The following is a 16284-nucleotide window of genomic DNA, read 5'->3' as shown; positions in this document are numbered from 1 at the left end:
ATTAATTGGTTCATGAATTCATCTGTTTTTTGTTTTGTAGTCTATGGGTCAGAAGTGACTGTAACCGACAATTAGGCTTTTGTCACTTAAATACAATAACAATGTATCCCCGGTGTTATAATCAAACCTAAGTCACATCAAATCACAGAAGAAAGGAGACTGTATCAGTCAAGGCCAGTGTCGCAGGAGGAAGGAGACCTATGGCCTGACTATACTATGCAGGAGGCTGTACAGGAGAGTTCATGACTGTATACTGTAGGAAGATGTATAGGATAGTTCATGACTGTACACTGTAGGAGGCTGTAGAGGAGAGTTCATGAGGACTGACACTGTAGGAGACTGTATAGGAGAGTTCATGACTGTACACTGTAGGAGGCTGTATAGGAGAGTTCATGACTGTACACTGTAGGAGGCTGTATAGGAGAGTTCATGACTGTACACTGTAGGAGGCTGTATAGGAGAGTTCATGACTGTACACTGTAGGAGGCTGTATAGGATAGTTCATGAGGACTGACACTGTAGGAGGCTGTAGAGGAGAGTTCATGAGGACTGACACTGTAGGAGGCTGTAGAGGAGAGTTCATGACTGTACACTGTAGGAGGCTGTATAGGAGAGTTCATGAGGACTGACACTGTAGGAGGCTGTAGAGGAGAGTTCATGACTGTACACTGTAGGAGGATGTACAGGAGAGTTCATGACTGTACACTGTAGGAGGATGTACAGGAGAGTTCATGACTGTACACTGTAGGAGGATGTATAGGAGAGTTCATGACTGTATACTGTAGGAGGATGTATAGGAGAGTTCATGACTGTATACTGTAGGAGGCTGTATAGGAGAGTTCATGACTGTACACTGTAGGAGGCTGTATAGGATAGTTCATGAGGACTGACACTGTAGGAGGCTGTAGAGGATAGTTCATGAGGACTGACACTGTAGGAGGCTGTAGAGGAGAGTTCATGACTGTACACTGTAGGAGGCTGTATAGGAGAGTTCATGAGGACTGACACTGTAGGAGGCTGTAGAGGAGAGTTCATGACTGTACACTGTAGGAGGCTGTATAGGAGAGTTCATGAGGACTGACACTGTAGGAGGCTGTATAGGATAGTTCATGAGGACTGACACTGTAGGAGGCTGTATAGGATAGTTCATGAGGACTGACACTGTAGGAGGCTGTATAGGATAGTTCATGAGGACTGACACTGTAGGAGGCTGTATAGGAGAGTTCATGAGGACTGACACTGTAGGAGGCTGTATAGGAGAGTTCATGAGGACTGACACTGTAGGAGGCTGTAGAGGAGAGTTCATGAGGATGTGTGCAGCCATCCTTTAGAGGAACATGGCGACCTGACCATCAGGCAGCTAGCCAATGGACTATTCGATGGGGAATCCCGCCCCCTGCAGATGTTGTCATGGAAACGATCTGGCTCTTGTGGGGTTTCCTCTCTCGTCTGTGTGCTTGTTCACCCAATGCAGTGCAGAGCTGGGACGTGAAGTTCACCACTACACAATGCACTGCTGGGATACAAACATCACTGATACACAACGCAGCAGTGAGATGGGAAACACTATTACACAATGCCAACTCTCAATGTAGCTGTGGATTGTAGTTGGGTTGTTTTGTGGGTTCTATTTCAGAAAATGGGGGGGGGGGGGGTGTCGATGACTAAACAGAAACCTTTTAAAGATCCAGAGAAACGTTGAAAAACGTGCATTATTGATCATATATCCAAGCAGAGTCCCATGTGATGCGAGAGCTAGAAAGCAGTACTGCCAGAGCCCACTGAGGGTCAGGCCAGCCCCACGTATAGGCTGCTGTGACGGTGGCAGCTAGGGGCCACACTGTCTGTGGCTAGACATTGACTACATCATGGTATATGTCCATAACCAACACCATTATCCAGAGCCTCTTTCAACAGGCTATTAGTGTTTTGCATAATACTGTTTGGAAGGACTCTAGTTTCTTCTAATATGGATAATGCATATGTTCTCTTGAATGTTTATTAAACAGTTAGCGATTATTTCCTTTGGGTTGTTGTGACTAACAGCTTGTGGCAGTATGCATCTATCAATGCAATCTTTACCTTGTTTGTCGCCATGTGTTTGTTTGGATATATCTGAGTATTTTTTATCAAAGTACTGCCTTCATAATGTTTGGTACACCGCAACCAAGGTCGCAGCTCTATTTCAGAGCAAAATATCCATGGAAACCGCGTTGTGAGGCCACAAAGCACAGCATGCTTCGTCATCTACACATAATAACGGATAATGCCGAAACAGATAGAACCACCAACATGTTCTCTCGCTCTCTGTGTCTCTCTCTCTCACACACACATACATGCATATATATATATATATATGTATATATATACATTTATTTATTTTTTCTACTTGTTTTTCTTTTCTACTTGTTGCTTTGTTCCATTCTATTATTTGTCGACGAATAATAACGTGGTTTTAATGTTTTATGAAACAGTGAGATTTCTTGTTGCAGACATTGAGATCTCTCAGATCTAAGTGTTTTGGTATTGATCGGATAAAGAGCCCCATGGAGTAACTTTGTTGTGTACACAATTGATTTGTTAGTTTATGAACCACTGTGGTCTCCCTGGATTGGCAGCAGGTAAAACTGAATCCAGGATATTTCACAGAAACTGGAAATGTTGAACTTCGTAGCCCACACATACAAATGTTATCGTTCGCCACACTTTACTTGACTGAATCTTATTACAGGGGGGAGACAAGGGTTTTTGGAATGACATGAAAAGAGTATTTTATCTTTGCACACCCTGTGCGTCTCGACGGTTGCATCTGTTCCATTTAACATTGACGTCATTCGAGAGCGTGGAGCCCCACGCCGCAGTCGGTCCTGAGATGAATGCACAATATTTAGTCCACCTGCTTCTCTCGCTCCACCTTGTGGACGCAGTCGGCCAGCACCTACCACTTGAACCGTTTGATTCCGATCAGTTCAGTGTTACGTGTGTGAGTGAGTAAGTGAGTGAGTGAGTGAGTGAGAGTGAGTGAGTGAGTGAGTGAGAGAGAGAGAGAGAGAGAGAGAGAGAGAGAGAGAGAGAGAGAGAGAGAGAGAGAGGGGGGATGGGGGCATATTAGGCCTAATCTGGACAATAATTCTTTACCGGAAGAGGTAGAGCCTATAGTCTTTCCTATGTGTTTTAGCTAGGCCTCTGCTAAGTGCTTTCTAAAGAGCATAGAATATGGAGGCTCTGTCATACAATGATACTAAGACCTTGGATGACCTTGTGTGTGTCTCTGCGGGTTTGATCATAAGCGTCTACTTTAGATTGTTTTAAGACGGGTCTTTCAGTGCTAACCTACCGCCGCATGCTGACATAGGCCTACAGGTGTGACCGCATTTGCACGCTGAAGAGAGCGTGTTGCTGGCCACTGCTGTGTTGAAGCTTTATTCGCATTTCAGGACCATGGACAGTTCCTTGCAGACACTTTTCCATTGGTCCACGGGGGGGCGCCATTAGTACACCATTGGCACAATAGACATTGTATGATCGCTGCAGAGTTGGTGTGAGCGTGAGCAGCAGACAGTGTGAGGAGACTATGATGTGGAAACGTCAGCTCATGATAGTAAATAATTTACTGTTTTCGCTTCTGTGCATGTTTTGATACAAGTAACCTATTCCGTCTAATATCAGTCGTGCATGATGTGTTATAATCGATAGCCTATGTCCGCGTGGGAGCCTATAGCATAACTGCTTTTGTCTTGCTTCACAGATGCAGACCCTATATGTTCCAATTAGAATTGCGCATGAAATCCAAACCTTACGGTGGAGAGAGAGGGGGGGGGGGGGGAGGGGAGAGAGAGAGGGGGGGGGGGGGGGGGGGGAGAGAGAGAGGGGGGGGGGAGAGAGAGAGGGGAGAGAGAGAGCGAGAGAGAGAGAGGCCGATGTGGATGAAGACTTGTGCAAATCATGAATGATGGTGTTCTTGTAACACTTGAATAGGAGGAACATGAGGGATCAACAGCATTTCAACCTTAACATCTGTCCAGTGGCCAAGCTGCAATCCATAATTCATGTTCGTGAACGTAAAGTTATTTCTGAGTTGAACATCGGATTTCAACGTTGGGTAGCCTAGCACGTCTTCGGGTAGCCTACCAACCGTGCACAGCCTAGTCACCTGCCTCGACTACCGCTCTTCGACCCTCCCTCTTCTCCAGCATCGCGGCTCTGATGGTGGACGGGTGTAGTCTGGTATATGGGTGATGAACTGATGTCTCCGCCTGTTAGGAATCTAAAGTGCCCCTCGCCGGTGATGTGTCAGTGTAAGGTCATCTGCAGCAACCGGACTCTCTCCCTGATGTTCGGTTGCAAGGTAAGCTTAGAACAGGTTCGGTGTAACAGTTGTTGTAGCGACGCTATTACGTCGACGGAGAGAGAACGCGAGGAGATGATGAGCTGACTTAAAAAGATGAATGAGATACCATAGTGCGCGCGCGTGTGTCGGTGTGTGTATTTGTGCGTAAGCCTGTTCCTAGTTTGTGTTCAAAGTGCTATACAAGCCTAAACCATTCTGTTGACACAATGAAATTGCTGACTGAGCATTGTGATCATTTCCCCAAAGATAACCCACTACCTTACATTTCGGTGACTGTTCGTGTTTTCACTTTCCCCATTATGATTTCCATCGCCGATTTTCTGGGGTTTTGAAATATGACTATCTGCTGGCAATATGTGTTACATGTGTTTCCTGGTGTTCCAGGCCTGCGCATATGGATCATTCACGCCTCATAATACAGTACGGTATGTTCAGATCAACACCGTGGTCAAGCGTGTCTGCATGCCGACATTTAGATGTTTCATTTCCATAGGCCATTTCCATGGAATATCGACCGGCATAGCCTATCTGAGCCAGCCATGCATGTTACGTAGATGGTACCGTTTGATTATCTTCTAAAGACATGAACAACTCACATTATACTTCACAGTTGTGCTGTTCGAGACAATGGGCAGGGAGTAAACCAGCGACAGCATTGTTCTGCTTTACCATACAGCTGTGTGGTCATGAGCTTTGTGTTTCTCTTCCCAACAAAGAGATACAGATATAGCTTGTTGTTCTTGTAATCTGAGAGTTGTTTGTGACCTTGGGATAAATCGCTAAAGGCGTTCACTTTGATAACACCCGTCAGTCCATATAGGATGCTAATTGGTAGGGGCTATGTCTATTGTGAATCACTAGTGTAAGGAATGGTTCCACTGCTAATTAAATCACTGCCATGGAGACCAGACTGTGTCTATATTGACTGTATTAATGCCACCAGCCTTGGTAGGCAAAAGGTATTTTGGAGTGAGTTCGTTGAAAAGGTCTTTAGAACGTCTGTAGAACCAGTAGATTTGTCCCCCAGTGGTGGGCGAGGCGTGTGTGTTTCCAGTTGGGCAACCACATCCTGTGTATAGAAGTTAAAGGCCCAATGCAGCTGCTTTTATCTCAATATCAAATCATTTCTGGGTGACAAGTAAGTACCTTCTTGTTGTTTGTTTTTGCTTCAATTAAAATGGTCAAAACAAAGTTTCTCAAGCAAGAATTGTGCTAGAACTGTCTGAGTGAGGGGCCTAGTTGAATGAGCCTAATGGGAGGAATATGTCACCTGAAAAATAGCTGTCATTGGCAGAGAGGTTTGAAACTCTCTTCGTTATTGGTCTATTAACTTATACTGCCTGGTGATGTCGTCAGGCAGGCCAAAACTCCATCCCGCCAAAAGTATTTTCAAACCGCTCTTACGCTAAAATGGCGTCATTGTTTTCATAATTTCACGGAGTTATTCCAACCTCGTAGTGTGGAAATATGTATGTCAAACACAGGGAAAGCACGTTTTTGACTTCACTGGTCCTTTAATGCTTTCTATAATGCTTTCAAAGACACGTACTAATAAGATTGGGGTTGTCATATGGCCTTATCTGTAGGTTTGATTGCCTCACCCACCCATTCACACCCCCCCTCCCTCCCATTTTCAGGTGTTTCCGGGCTGACAGCTTGCTCTGTCTCCTTCCACATGGCATGGGATAGGTCTTCTGCCTGTTTTCCTCCCAGTCTGTTAGCTGTATCTAGCCAACCAATTCTTCTGTGACTCTGCCAAATGGCCATGCTGTGTCCACTAGCAAGGTGCCTAGGACTCCCTCCTTGATCTGGCCACAGTGATCTGTGTGAAAGTGGGTTTCTCTCTGGCCCACCGATTGACAGGGCTGTCTCTGACGTGTACAGATCCTTGGGTTCCCCCATGAGACCCAGGAAGCACCTCCACTTCACCTCCTCTCACCTCCCTTCAGCACCAGACACTACTGCCCACCTTCCCTCCCACCCTCAACACCATCCTGGTCCACACCCACACTCAAACAGACTCCACTCCAAAGCCACTACAAATAGCAATATGTCCCCTCCTCCCCTTCTACTCAGATCACCATGTGAACATGAGGCACTGGTGAGAATTGTTGGAGCGTACCAATCATTTGAAGTGTATTGAAAATCAAAATGGAAGTACTGACATGCACTTACTCAGAGACAGAGATTTTATATAAAAGGAGAGATAGTTGGCCAGCACTTGGTTTCAGTCTTAGCATGATTTATTGTTCTTCCTGTTTCACATGCTGGAAATAGGTCAATTTCCTGCCTACTTCCTGGGTACTACTGGACCAGGCTATTGTTCCACTGTGTGTGTTATGTTCCAATATTTTCTCTATACTGCTCAACTCCTAAGGTGATCTCCACGGTGATGATGTGCTGAATTAACCTCCGTGACGCACGTTCACCTCGCTACCTGGCAGTCATGATAGTGCTAGTCACTCCACTCTCATTGAAACCTCTGCTTTTCATGTGGAAGAGAGCGATCGAGGAAGTTCTGTCGTGCGCTTTGCTGCGGTTTATTACTCCTATTGGTAGTATGTGTAAATATTCGACTTTCTAAAATGAAGTCAGCGGAGCACGTAAGAGATGTTTGTTTTTCCTAGACCCATCATCAAAACCTGAAAGCTGTGTTTAGCGTGACCTGGTTTGAGTTGCTGTTCTGGTTGAGAGGGGTGGGGGAGGTCTTTGAGGATAGCAGTTCAAGTTGAGGCTAACTCTCCCAGTCGTGAATGGTTAAAGACTGTTTCGACCCAACGTGGAGATCAATGCTCAGCACACCCAGGGAATTTACTCATGAGCTCTCTACCGGAACACTGCCCTGGTCAGTGGGCTATTCACAGGAACCCAAGGACCCGCTGTCACTCACTGCCAACCAGCCAATAACACAATCAATAAGCCTGTAATACTCCTCACCTGCCTGCCCCCACAAAGACTCAGATGGCCATGAGTCATATGAGTCAGATCCTGCAGTTCTCTGTAGGAATGTAAATCGGTGTTGTCTTGTAAGTGTTCAGTTTATTCAGAGAGTTCTATTCTGGGGCTATTGCACTTCAGACAGCTAGCTGGCTTAGTAGTTTCACTAACACACTTTCCCCTAGATCAAGCTGACCCATTTATTCTGCCGCTTGTGTTGTCTTCTGTTGGATTCAGTACTGGACCTCTTCCACACTGAATGATCTACTGTATCTACCATCATGCCCTGGAGCTGGGAATGGGCTGGCGTATTCAGCACAGTAACTGTATGATAGTAAAGAGAGGATATTGAATTGACCATCTTCCCTCTTCCCCCTCTATCCTCTCTTCTCTCCTTCCCTCTCTTTCCCCACTCTTCTCTCTTCTGTTTTCTCCTTCCCTCTCTTTCCCCACTCTTCTCTCTTCTGTTTTCTCCTTCCCTCTCTTTCCCCACTCTCCTCATCTGTTTTCTCCTTCCCTCTCTTTCCCCACTCTCCTCTCTTCTGTTTTCTCCTTCCCTCTCTTTCCCCACTCTCCTCTCATCTGTTCTCTCCTTCCTTCTCTTTCCCCACTCTTCTCTCCTTCACACCCCACCCCTCTTCTCTCCTTCCCTCTCTCCCTGGTCTTTTCTGTCATTCCCGCTGGCTGGCTTGGCGTTACTCTTGCACAAGCCCATTACTGTGTAGACTTGCTGGGTTGAATCCCAGCCAATGGGTGGACAACTAAAACTAGAGATGCCAAAAGGTCAGTGGAACAAATGGAGTGAAGCCCTGGACTTATGTAAAGCCACATACACTAGAACATATGGTTCACATTCTCTTAATAACCCCAAATGATTCCAAATGTCTTTTTTGTCTTGATGTTTTGTCTGTGTAATCTCTTTATGGAGATGACCGGTAGTGATTGAACTGAGAGCTGTTGTGTTGTGTGTAGGCTGTCTCGGCCTGCCCAGCAGCTGTCCTGGATACACTGTCCCTTAAGACCACACATGAGAGATTTATTCGATTGAATTATCTTCCATTATCTTAAGTTGAGAGTAAGCATTAATTGGTATACAATTACGTTAAATCTAACTAGCAGTGCGTGTTACTGTAACTATCATGACACAAGGCGAGACCCAGATGCAGACACATGAGGCAGATGGTTGGAGTCTTACAATGCTTATTAATCCAAAAGGAGTTAGGCAAGAGAATGGTCGTGGACAGGCAAAAAGGTCAAAACCAGATCAGAGTCAAATAGGTACAGAGTGGCAGACAGGCTCGTAGTCAGAGCAAGCAGAATGGTCAGGCAGGCAGGTACAGAGTCCAGAAACAGGCAAGGGTCAAAACTGGGAGGACTAGAAAAAGGAGAATAGCAAAAAGCAGGAGAACAGGAAAAACGCTGGTTGACTTGGAAAAACTTACAAGACGAACTGGCACAGAGAGACAGGAAACACAGGGATTAAATACACTGGGGGGAAATCAGCGACACCTGGAGGCGGTGGAGACAATAACAAGGACAGGTGTAACAGATCAGGGCGTGACAGTAACATACGTTGTCACATCCAAAGTAGATCGATTTTCTTGTCTACCTCCACTCCTCTGATAAAAAAAGAAGGAACGTTTTCTAAAATGTTTACTCTCCGCATTTCTCTTTGTCTCTGTTAGCATCTGTTGTTGGAGGAGTCTTGAAACACATTGTCATCACCTCTCTCCTCCTCGCTCTCTCCTCCACCCCTCCCACTTTTGTCCTTGTTCTCCCTTTCCCCCTCTATCTTGACCCTCTCCCATTTCTCATTATCCCTCTCTCAAACCCCGCCCCCCCTCTCTTTCTCATTTATTCTCTTCCATCTCTCAAACCCCCTTCTCTTCCCTCTCTTTCTCATTTCTCCTCGTCCTTCTCTCAAACCCCCGCCCCCCTCCCTTTCTCATTTCTCCCCTTCCCTCTCTCAAACCCCCTCCCCCTCTCTTTCTTATTTATTCTTGTCCCTCTCTCAAACCCCCTCCCCCCTCTCTTTCTCATTTCTCATTTCTCCTCTTCCCTCTCTCAAACCCCCTCTTTCTCATTTCTCCTCTTCCCTTTCTCAAACCCCCCTCTTTCTCGTTTCTCCTCTTCCCCATCTCAAACCCCCTCCCCCCTCTCTTTCTTATTTCTCCTCTTCCCTCTTCCCTCTCTCAAACCCCCTCCCCCTCTCTTTCTAATTTCTCCGCTTCCCTCTCTCAAACCCCTCCCCCTCTCTTTCTCATATCTCCTCTTCTCTCTATGAAACTCTCTCCCCCTTATCCCCCTACCCATCTCTCCCCATCTCTCTTCCTCTCATCTCTCTCCCACTCTCTCTCCCTGTGTGTTTTGTGGTCTTGCTGTCTCAGTGTAATGTGATCCAGCAGCAGTGCTGACTGCCCCCTGCTCTGGCATGGCAACGCACTCTCTGCTCTGCTCTGGTTGCTAGGCAGCTGATCTGAGACCAGTCCTCTCCTCAGTGCACCTCCCTTGCCGACCCGTCTGGCTGCTTCCAAAAAGAGCAGAGGGGATGGTAGCACCGTGACACCAATCCTAATGCCACACTCAATCTCAGGCCACCAGGCAGGCAGGGGACACTCAGTTAACCCCTTGAATCTTCTAGGTTCTGAGAGGATAGGTCGAGGCTCATCTGACGGCAGTACGGCAGACTTTAGTGTAAGTGTACACAGCCAGGGAGTTGGGCTAGTCAGGAGTTAGCTGTGGACTGGTTATACAAACATTAACAATAACCCTTAGGTCGCTCCTGCAGATTTGCTTTATGATGCCTTCTTGGGCTGTGTTTGTGTTAAAACATCGCATGCACTTTTGCAGCTCTGTGTCATTACCTGAGTGTAGGCCACAGTGTGTGGCCAGCGCAGTGGGCTAGTTGTTGGGAGGTTGCCCAGGTGTTGGAGGTCAGTAGGGTAGGAGCTATGGTTATTGGTTAGTAACAGAGTGTTATCTTGCTGGGTAGGTAGGTGTCATGTGCTGCTCTGGTGTTGCTCCATTTGGTGGCGGAAGATAATGGTCTTAGATTTACTTCACAGTGGCCCCATTTAGGGCCCCATTTAGGGCCCCATTTTAGGGCCCCATTTAGGGCCCCATTTTCTGTCCGAAAACAGCCTTCAGATGCACTTGTGGGTTTGCTACAACAGTTTTTGTTATTTTTGGGCATAAACGGAACCACGTTGGAGCCGCCCGGCCTCCTTTAGGGGACGGAGTTAAAAACACATCGCTAAGGCCCTTTCTTGGTTGGTGCATTAAAAGTGTAACAACCACAGAAGCACAGAAAGTTGACATGGATATGAGTTACATTTTGCTGAGATGTAGGCTCTGTTTTGTCCCACAGGCACAGTGTCTGCATTGAAATGATAACTGTTGTTAACACGATCTACCCCTGATATGTGATACCTAATAGCATTAACCCCCCTCTCTCCTTCTCTCTCTTCCTCCCCCACGTCTCTCTCTCCTTCTCTCTCGTCCTCTCTCTATCCCTCTGTAGAAGTACCGGTACCAGGATGAGGAGACGCCCCCCTTGGAGCACAGTCCAGCCCATCTGGGTCAAGGGAAAAGCGCTGAAATGCTTCACATGAGTGACAAGAACCTCGCCGCCATGGAGGCAATGCATGGCTACACGCCACACACACACATCTCCCCTATCAAGGTAGGACACACACGCACACATTTTTATAACTACACACTACACACATACATCTCCCCTTTAAAGAAGGACACACAGACAATCACAAGTGAACACATCCCCCAATGCATGGTACCACCCACACACAAACACTACTGTCACACTGGGCGCACATACAAGGTGTTACTTACAAAAATAGCCTACATCTCACCCAGCAGGATCAACTAACTGTGTGTCATACAACAACACATCCATGTCGGACAGTTTGACTCTCTGCTCTCTTCCGTCTCTCTGCTCTGGGAGAGATGTAGCCCGTAGATCCATCTCTCTGCTCTGGGAGAGATGTAGCCCGTAGATCCGTCTCTCTGCTCTGGGAGAGATGTAGCCCGTAGATCCATCTCTCTGCTCTGGGAGAGATGTAGCCCGTAGATCCGTCTCTCTGCTCTGGGAGAGATGTAGCCCGTAGATCCGTCTCTCTGCTCTGGGAGAGATGTAGCCCGTAGATCCGTCTCTCTGCTCTGGGAGAGATGTAGCCCGTAGATCCGTCTCTCTGCTCTGGGAGAGATGTAGCCCGTAGATCCATCTCTCTGCTCTGGGAGAGATGTAGCCCGTAGATCCGTCTCTCTGCTCTGGGAGAGATGTAGCCCGTAGATCCGTCTCTCTGCTCTGGGAGAGATGTAGCCCGTAGATCCATCCCACTTGCTTACAGCTCCACTAGGGCCGCACAGGCTTCCTGTGTAGATTAAGACATCGCGGGGGCTGCTGCGAGATATGGCTCAGGAAAACATACCTGTCTTAATCTACACAGGAAGCCCGTCTGACCCTAGTGCAACTGTAAGCAAGCGGGTCGGAACTGTGGCCAGGGAGAGATTGTGAGAGCTAAGCTCCAAGACAAGGAGAATATAGAGGCTACAGTAAAGCTCATGGGCATGCAGCCAAAGGACACTACTGACATGAGTTCAAACGTGAACACAGTCACCTTACAGTACATTAATACTACAGCACATTAATGGGTGTATATGGGTGATTCTACAGAAGTGGTGCAAGTTTCAGTCCCACCCCAAAAAAACTATTAAAATAAACAGTTAGGTCTTCAAACGTAGGACATTTATTTACATCATGATATGTTCTAATTCAATCCCAAGGCAATAACAAACATATTGTTTAATTAATATTGTCAAAATCATTGTACCTGTTAAACTCTGAGCGATTGTTTTGGACCGGGTCCGGCGGTTTTTGGGTGGTACCCCCCCCCCCCCATTTTTTGGTTCAAAAATTTGAAAGTGAGATATCATTTGAAAGCTACAGTACTTGTCTTTTTGGAAATTGAACTCAAATCTTACTGCTGGCATTGTCATAAAATCTCCCTCCCCCAACACCCCTCCCCATAAAATACAGAAATCATGCGCTATGGTCATGTTCATAAAGTATGCAATGTAGTTCAAGTCACCAAAAGTGCAAACATTTAGTATGCATGGAAAGGGTACACCCTGACGGTCATTATAAAGCAATGCATTTCCTTCTCCGTCCACATTACCTTGCATGCATCTGCCACATACACCGTCGATCTAGCTTATCGTTTGCAATAGTTAAAGTGAATGGGAAAAGAAGTTTGAAGTTTGCCTGATTTCAACAACAAAAATAACACCATAACTTGACAGCCCTGGTTGCTAAGGTCCTTTTAAGATGTCAGGCTTGAAATTTGACCAGTGTGATTCACTACCCAGTTGGCCAAGAGACGTCATGTGATCTCCTACTGCCATCTAGTGGACGAACTGGGAATCAGACAGGGGATATATTTACATCAATGGATAGGTAGACTGAAGCTCTCGACCTCATATGTATGTCCTTCCTGTAAGACACGTTGCACAATCAATGTTACTATGGGAATATGCGCATGTTTAGAGCACCACAATAAGGCTTTCAACATGGCACGTCATAGGATGCCACCTTTCCAACAAGTCAGTTTGTCAAATTTCTGCCCTGCTAGAGCTGGCCTGGTCAACTGTAAGTGCTGTTATTGTGAAGTGGAAACGTCTAGGAGAAACAACGCCTCAGCCGGGAAGTGGTAGCCACATGAGCTCACAGTGCGTAGCGCGTAAAAATTGTCTGTCCTCGGTTGTAACATAGAGATCGAGTTCCAAACTGCCTCTGGAAGCAACATCTTCAGGAAAAAGTGTAGAGAATTGAGATGCATAGCCAGCAGAAGGGGCTCCAACCAGCCCAAACATTGACATCTATTTGACCAAACCATAGATGTCTATAATGTGCTATACTGTGATCTTCTGTACTGTACTGTACTGTACTATACTGTATAGAGTGAGGCAGGTAGCCTAGCAGTTAAGAGCATTGGGCCAGTAAAGGAAAGGTCGCTGGTTCGAATCCCCGAGCCGACTAGGTTAAAAATATGTCGATGTGCCCTTGAGCAAGGCACTTAACACGAATCGCTCCTGTATGTTACTCTGGATAACAGCTTCTGCTAAATGACTAAAATGTAAATGTGCTGTACTGTACTCGAGTTTACTCTACTTGAGTTTCTTACAATTGAAGAAAGGGCCCCTGGACTATTGCCTTGACCTTGTCATGGTTTCAACTCACTGCGTCTGGATCTTGGGACCAATGTCCTGGTATTAATCTTGGTCTTGGCTCCAAACCATAGGCAATCCAATTTGAAGAAGACAAAGCTCTCTGATCATTGGCTGATCACTCCCAACCCATAGGAATCCCCACCCATTTGACTACTTTTAAATGGTGGAAGCCCTCAATGGCAATAGCTATACTTAAACGAGTTGTACCCATACAGAGTCCTCTATTTATGATTGACACTTGACACCGAAACGCCTGTATTTTGCCAAAATAATGCTAGGTGTTTAAACATCTGACAACGTAATTAACTAGATGCATAAGTCATTCAATCAATCAACAAGTTTCAGATTCATACAGACAACACTGAACATTTTACAGAGAACAATAGAGATGATATTTATCTGAATTAAATTATAAGGTTTTGAAAATCTGTTTAAAAATCATGTTTTTACTATTTTGTGAATTTGGTATGCAAATAAAATGTATTAAATGAATCTGTAATAGGTTAATCAAAATGATCACTACTGTGCATGATTCTCCCTTTACTGCAACTATGTCACAGTTTCAGTAGTGACACATTTAGTGGGGTGGTAAGGAATTCAGGTAAAATGTCAAATATGCAACACTAACAGTGTGTGTGTGAATTATATGACATACAGTATGTTGGAAGACTTGTGCTGGACGTTTGGGAGAAATAGGTTAAAAAATACTTCGAACACCCAATTTGCACCACTTCTGTAGAATGACCCATATGCACAGACACAAGCACACACATGAATACACACCCCAATGATATTTCCATTGTTGAAGGGATACCAGGCTCGTCCTCTCTGATCTATACAGAACTGTCTATTTCTATCACTCTACATCTTTTCCTGTCCTTCTCTCCCTCAGTGCATTCTCTTGGGAAACATGCATTTACGTTTGTCTATGTTTCTGTAACCAACGTTCACAGTTTGTCAGTGTGTCTCAGTCAGTCTGTGTGTTGGATTTCTTTTGTGTACTGTGACATGAATGATATGACATATGATATTTGATATGATATAATATATTCAGCCTTTCCCTGGACTTATTTTGATCCAGTGGGCAGGAGGGTAGAGTCAAGGACCGTGAAAACGATCGCAAACCGTATAAGGTTACTTGAGGGAAAGATCATTATGACTTCACCGAGAATGTCTACGATGTCATATTTGGACCTTTGCAATATGACGTCACCGAAACATCATCAGCCCAGTTGAATCGTCCTACACTCCCTGTCCACAGGGCCTAAGGGGACTTGATGTCTCTTTTTTAAAACTTCTCTGTATATGCTGCTCGTATCAAACGCCCCTCAGTGGGACTGTCTGGTTAGTATAGATTTAGGCTGGATTTGATTACCACTGATTCAGGTTGTGGTGTTCCCGATAATACGTCACATGCATTTGATGGTTACCTCTACGTTGTGACCAATCAAATCCAATACCATTTGATTGGTCCCGTACACATATTTTGTAGATGTTATTGCGGGGTTATAGAGAAACGCTTATGTTTCTAGCTCCAACAGTGCAGGGTCTACCTAACAATAGAAAATGATACACGCAAATCGCACCAAAAAATAAAAGAAAGGTATGAAGAAAGATATGAATATTAGAACGAGCAATGTCAGAGTGCGGAATATGAATATATATGTATATGATGGTGTACAGTATGTAGACATTATGGACAGTATATGAATAGAAAAGGTGTGTACAGCAGTAGTTACAGTGCATTCGGAAAGTATTCAGACCCCTTCCCTTTTTCCACATTTTGTTACGTTACAGCCATATTCTAAAATTGATTGAGTACATTTTTTCCCTCATCAATCTACACACACAACACCCCATAATGACAAAGCGAAAAGCAGGTTTTAAGAATTCTTTGCAAAAGTATTCAGACTCTTTGCTATGAAACTTGAAATTGGGCTCAGGTGCATCCTGTTTCCATTGATCATCCGTGAGATTTTTCTACAACTTGGAGTCCACCTGTGGTAAATTCAATTGACTGGACATGATTTGGAAAGGCACATACCTGTCTATATAAGGTCCCACAGTTGACAGTGCATGTCAGAGCAAAAACCAAGCCATGAGGTCGAAGGAATTGTCCGTAGAGCTCCGAGACAGGATTGTGTCGAGGCACAGATCTGGGGAAGGGTACAAAAACATTTCTGCAGCATTGAACAGTGGCCTTCATCATTCTTAAATGGAAGAAGTTTGGAACCACCAAGACTCTTCCTAGAGCTGGTTGCCCAGCCAAACTGAGCAATCAGGGAAGAAGGGCCTTGGTCAGGGAGGTGACCAAGAACCATATGATCACTCTGACAGAGCTCCAGAGTTCCTCTGTGGCGATGGGAGAACCTCCCAGAAGGACAACCATCTCTGCAGCACTCCACCAATCAGGTCTTTATGGTAGAGTGGCCAGACGGAAGCCACTCCTCAGCGGCAGGGACTGGGAGACTAGTCAGGATTGAGGGAAAGATGAATGGAGCAAAGTACAGAGAGATCCTTGCTGAAAACCTGCTACAGAGCGCTCAGGACCTCAGACTAGGGTGAAGGTTCACCTTCTAACAGGACAACGACCCTAAACAAACAGCCAAGACAATGCAGGAGTCACTTCGGGACAAGTCTCTGAATGTCCTTGAGTGGCCTAGTCAGAGCCCGGACTTGAACCCGATCGAGTATCTCTGGAGAGACCTGAAAATAGCTTTGCAACAATGCTCTCCATTCAACATGACAGA

At 45.6% G+C, this 16284-nt stretch overlaps 1 protein-coding gene across 7 annotated transcripts in view; it reads left to right on the top strand.

Moving 5' to 3' along the window:
- The window catches only part of LOC139537045 (disks large homolog 4-like), a 109510-nt gene that overhangs the window by 29577 nt on the left and 63649 nt on the right, over positions 1–16284 (top strand). For 2 of the 7 annotated variants that reach the window (XM_071337875.1, XM_071337874.1), the window contains exons 1-2: positions 3916–4348; positions 10809–10970. In XM_071337875.1, the coding sequence (XP_071193976.1) occupies positions 4232–4348; positions 10809–10970 (279 nt within the window). In that variant the 5' untranslated portion in view covers positions 3916–4231. Of the gene's footprint in view, positions 1–3915; positions 4349–7987; positions 8072–10808; positions 10971–16284 lie in introns of those variants that run through there. The other 5 variants (XM_071337878.1, XM_071337876.1, XM_071337879.1 and 2 more) reach the window with 4 other exon arrangements.

This window comes from Salvelinus alpinus, chromosome 13 (genome assembly GCF_045679555.1).
Source record: "Salvelinus alpinus chromosome 13, SLU_Salpinus.1, whole genome shotgun sequence".
Classification (NCBI taxonomy): domain Eukaryota; kingdom Metazoa; phylum Chordata; class Actinopteri; order Salmoniformes; family Salmonidae; genus Salvelinus; species Salvelinus alpinus.
This window is presented reverse-complemented; position numbering and strand designations above follow the sequence as displayed.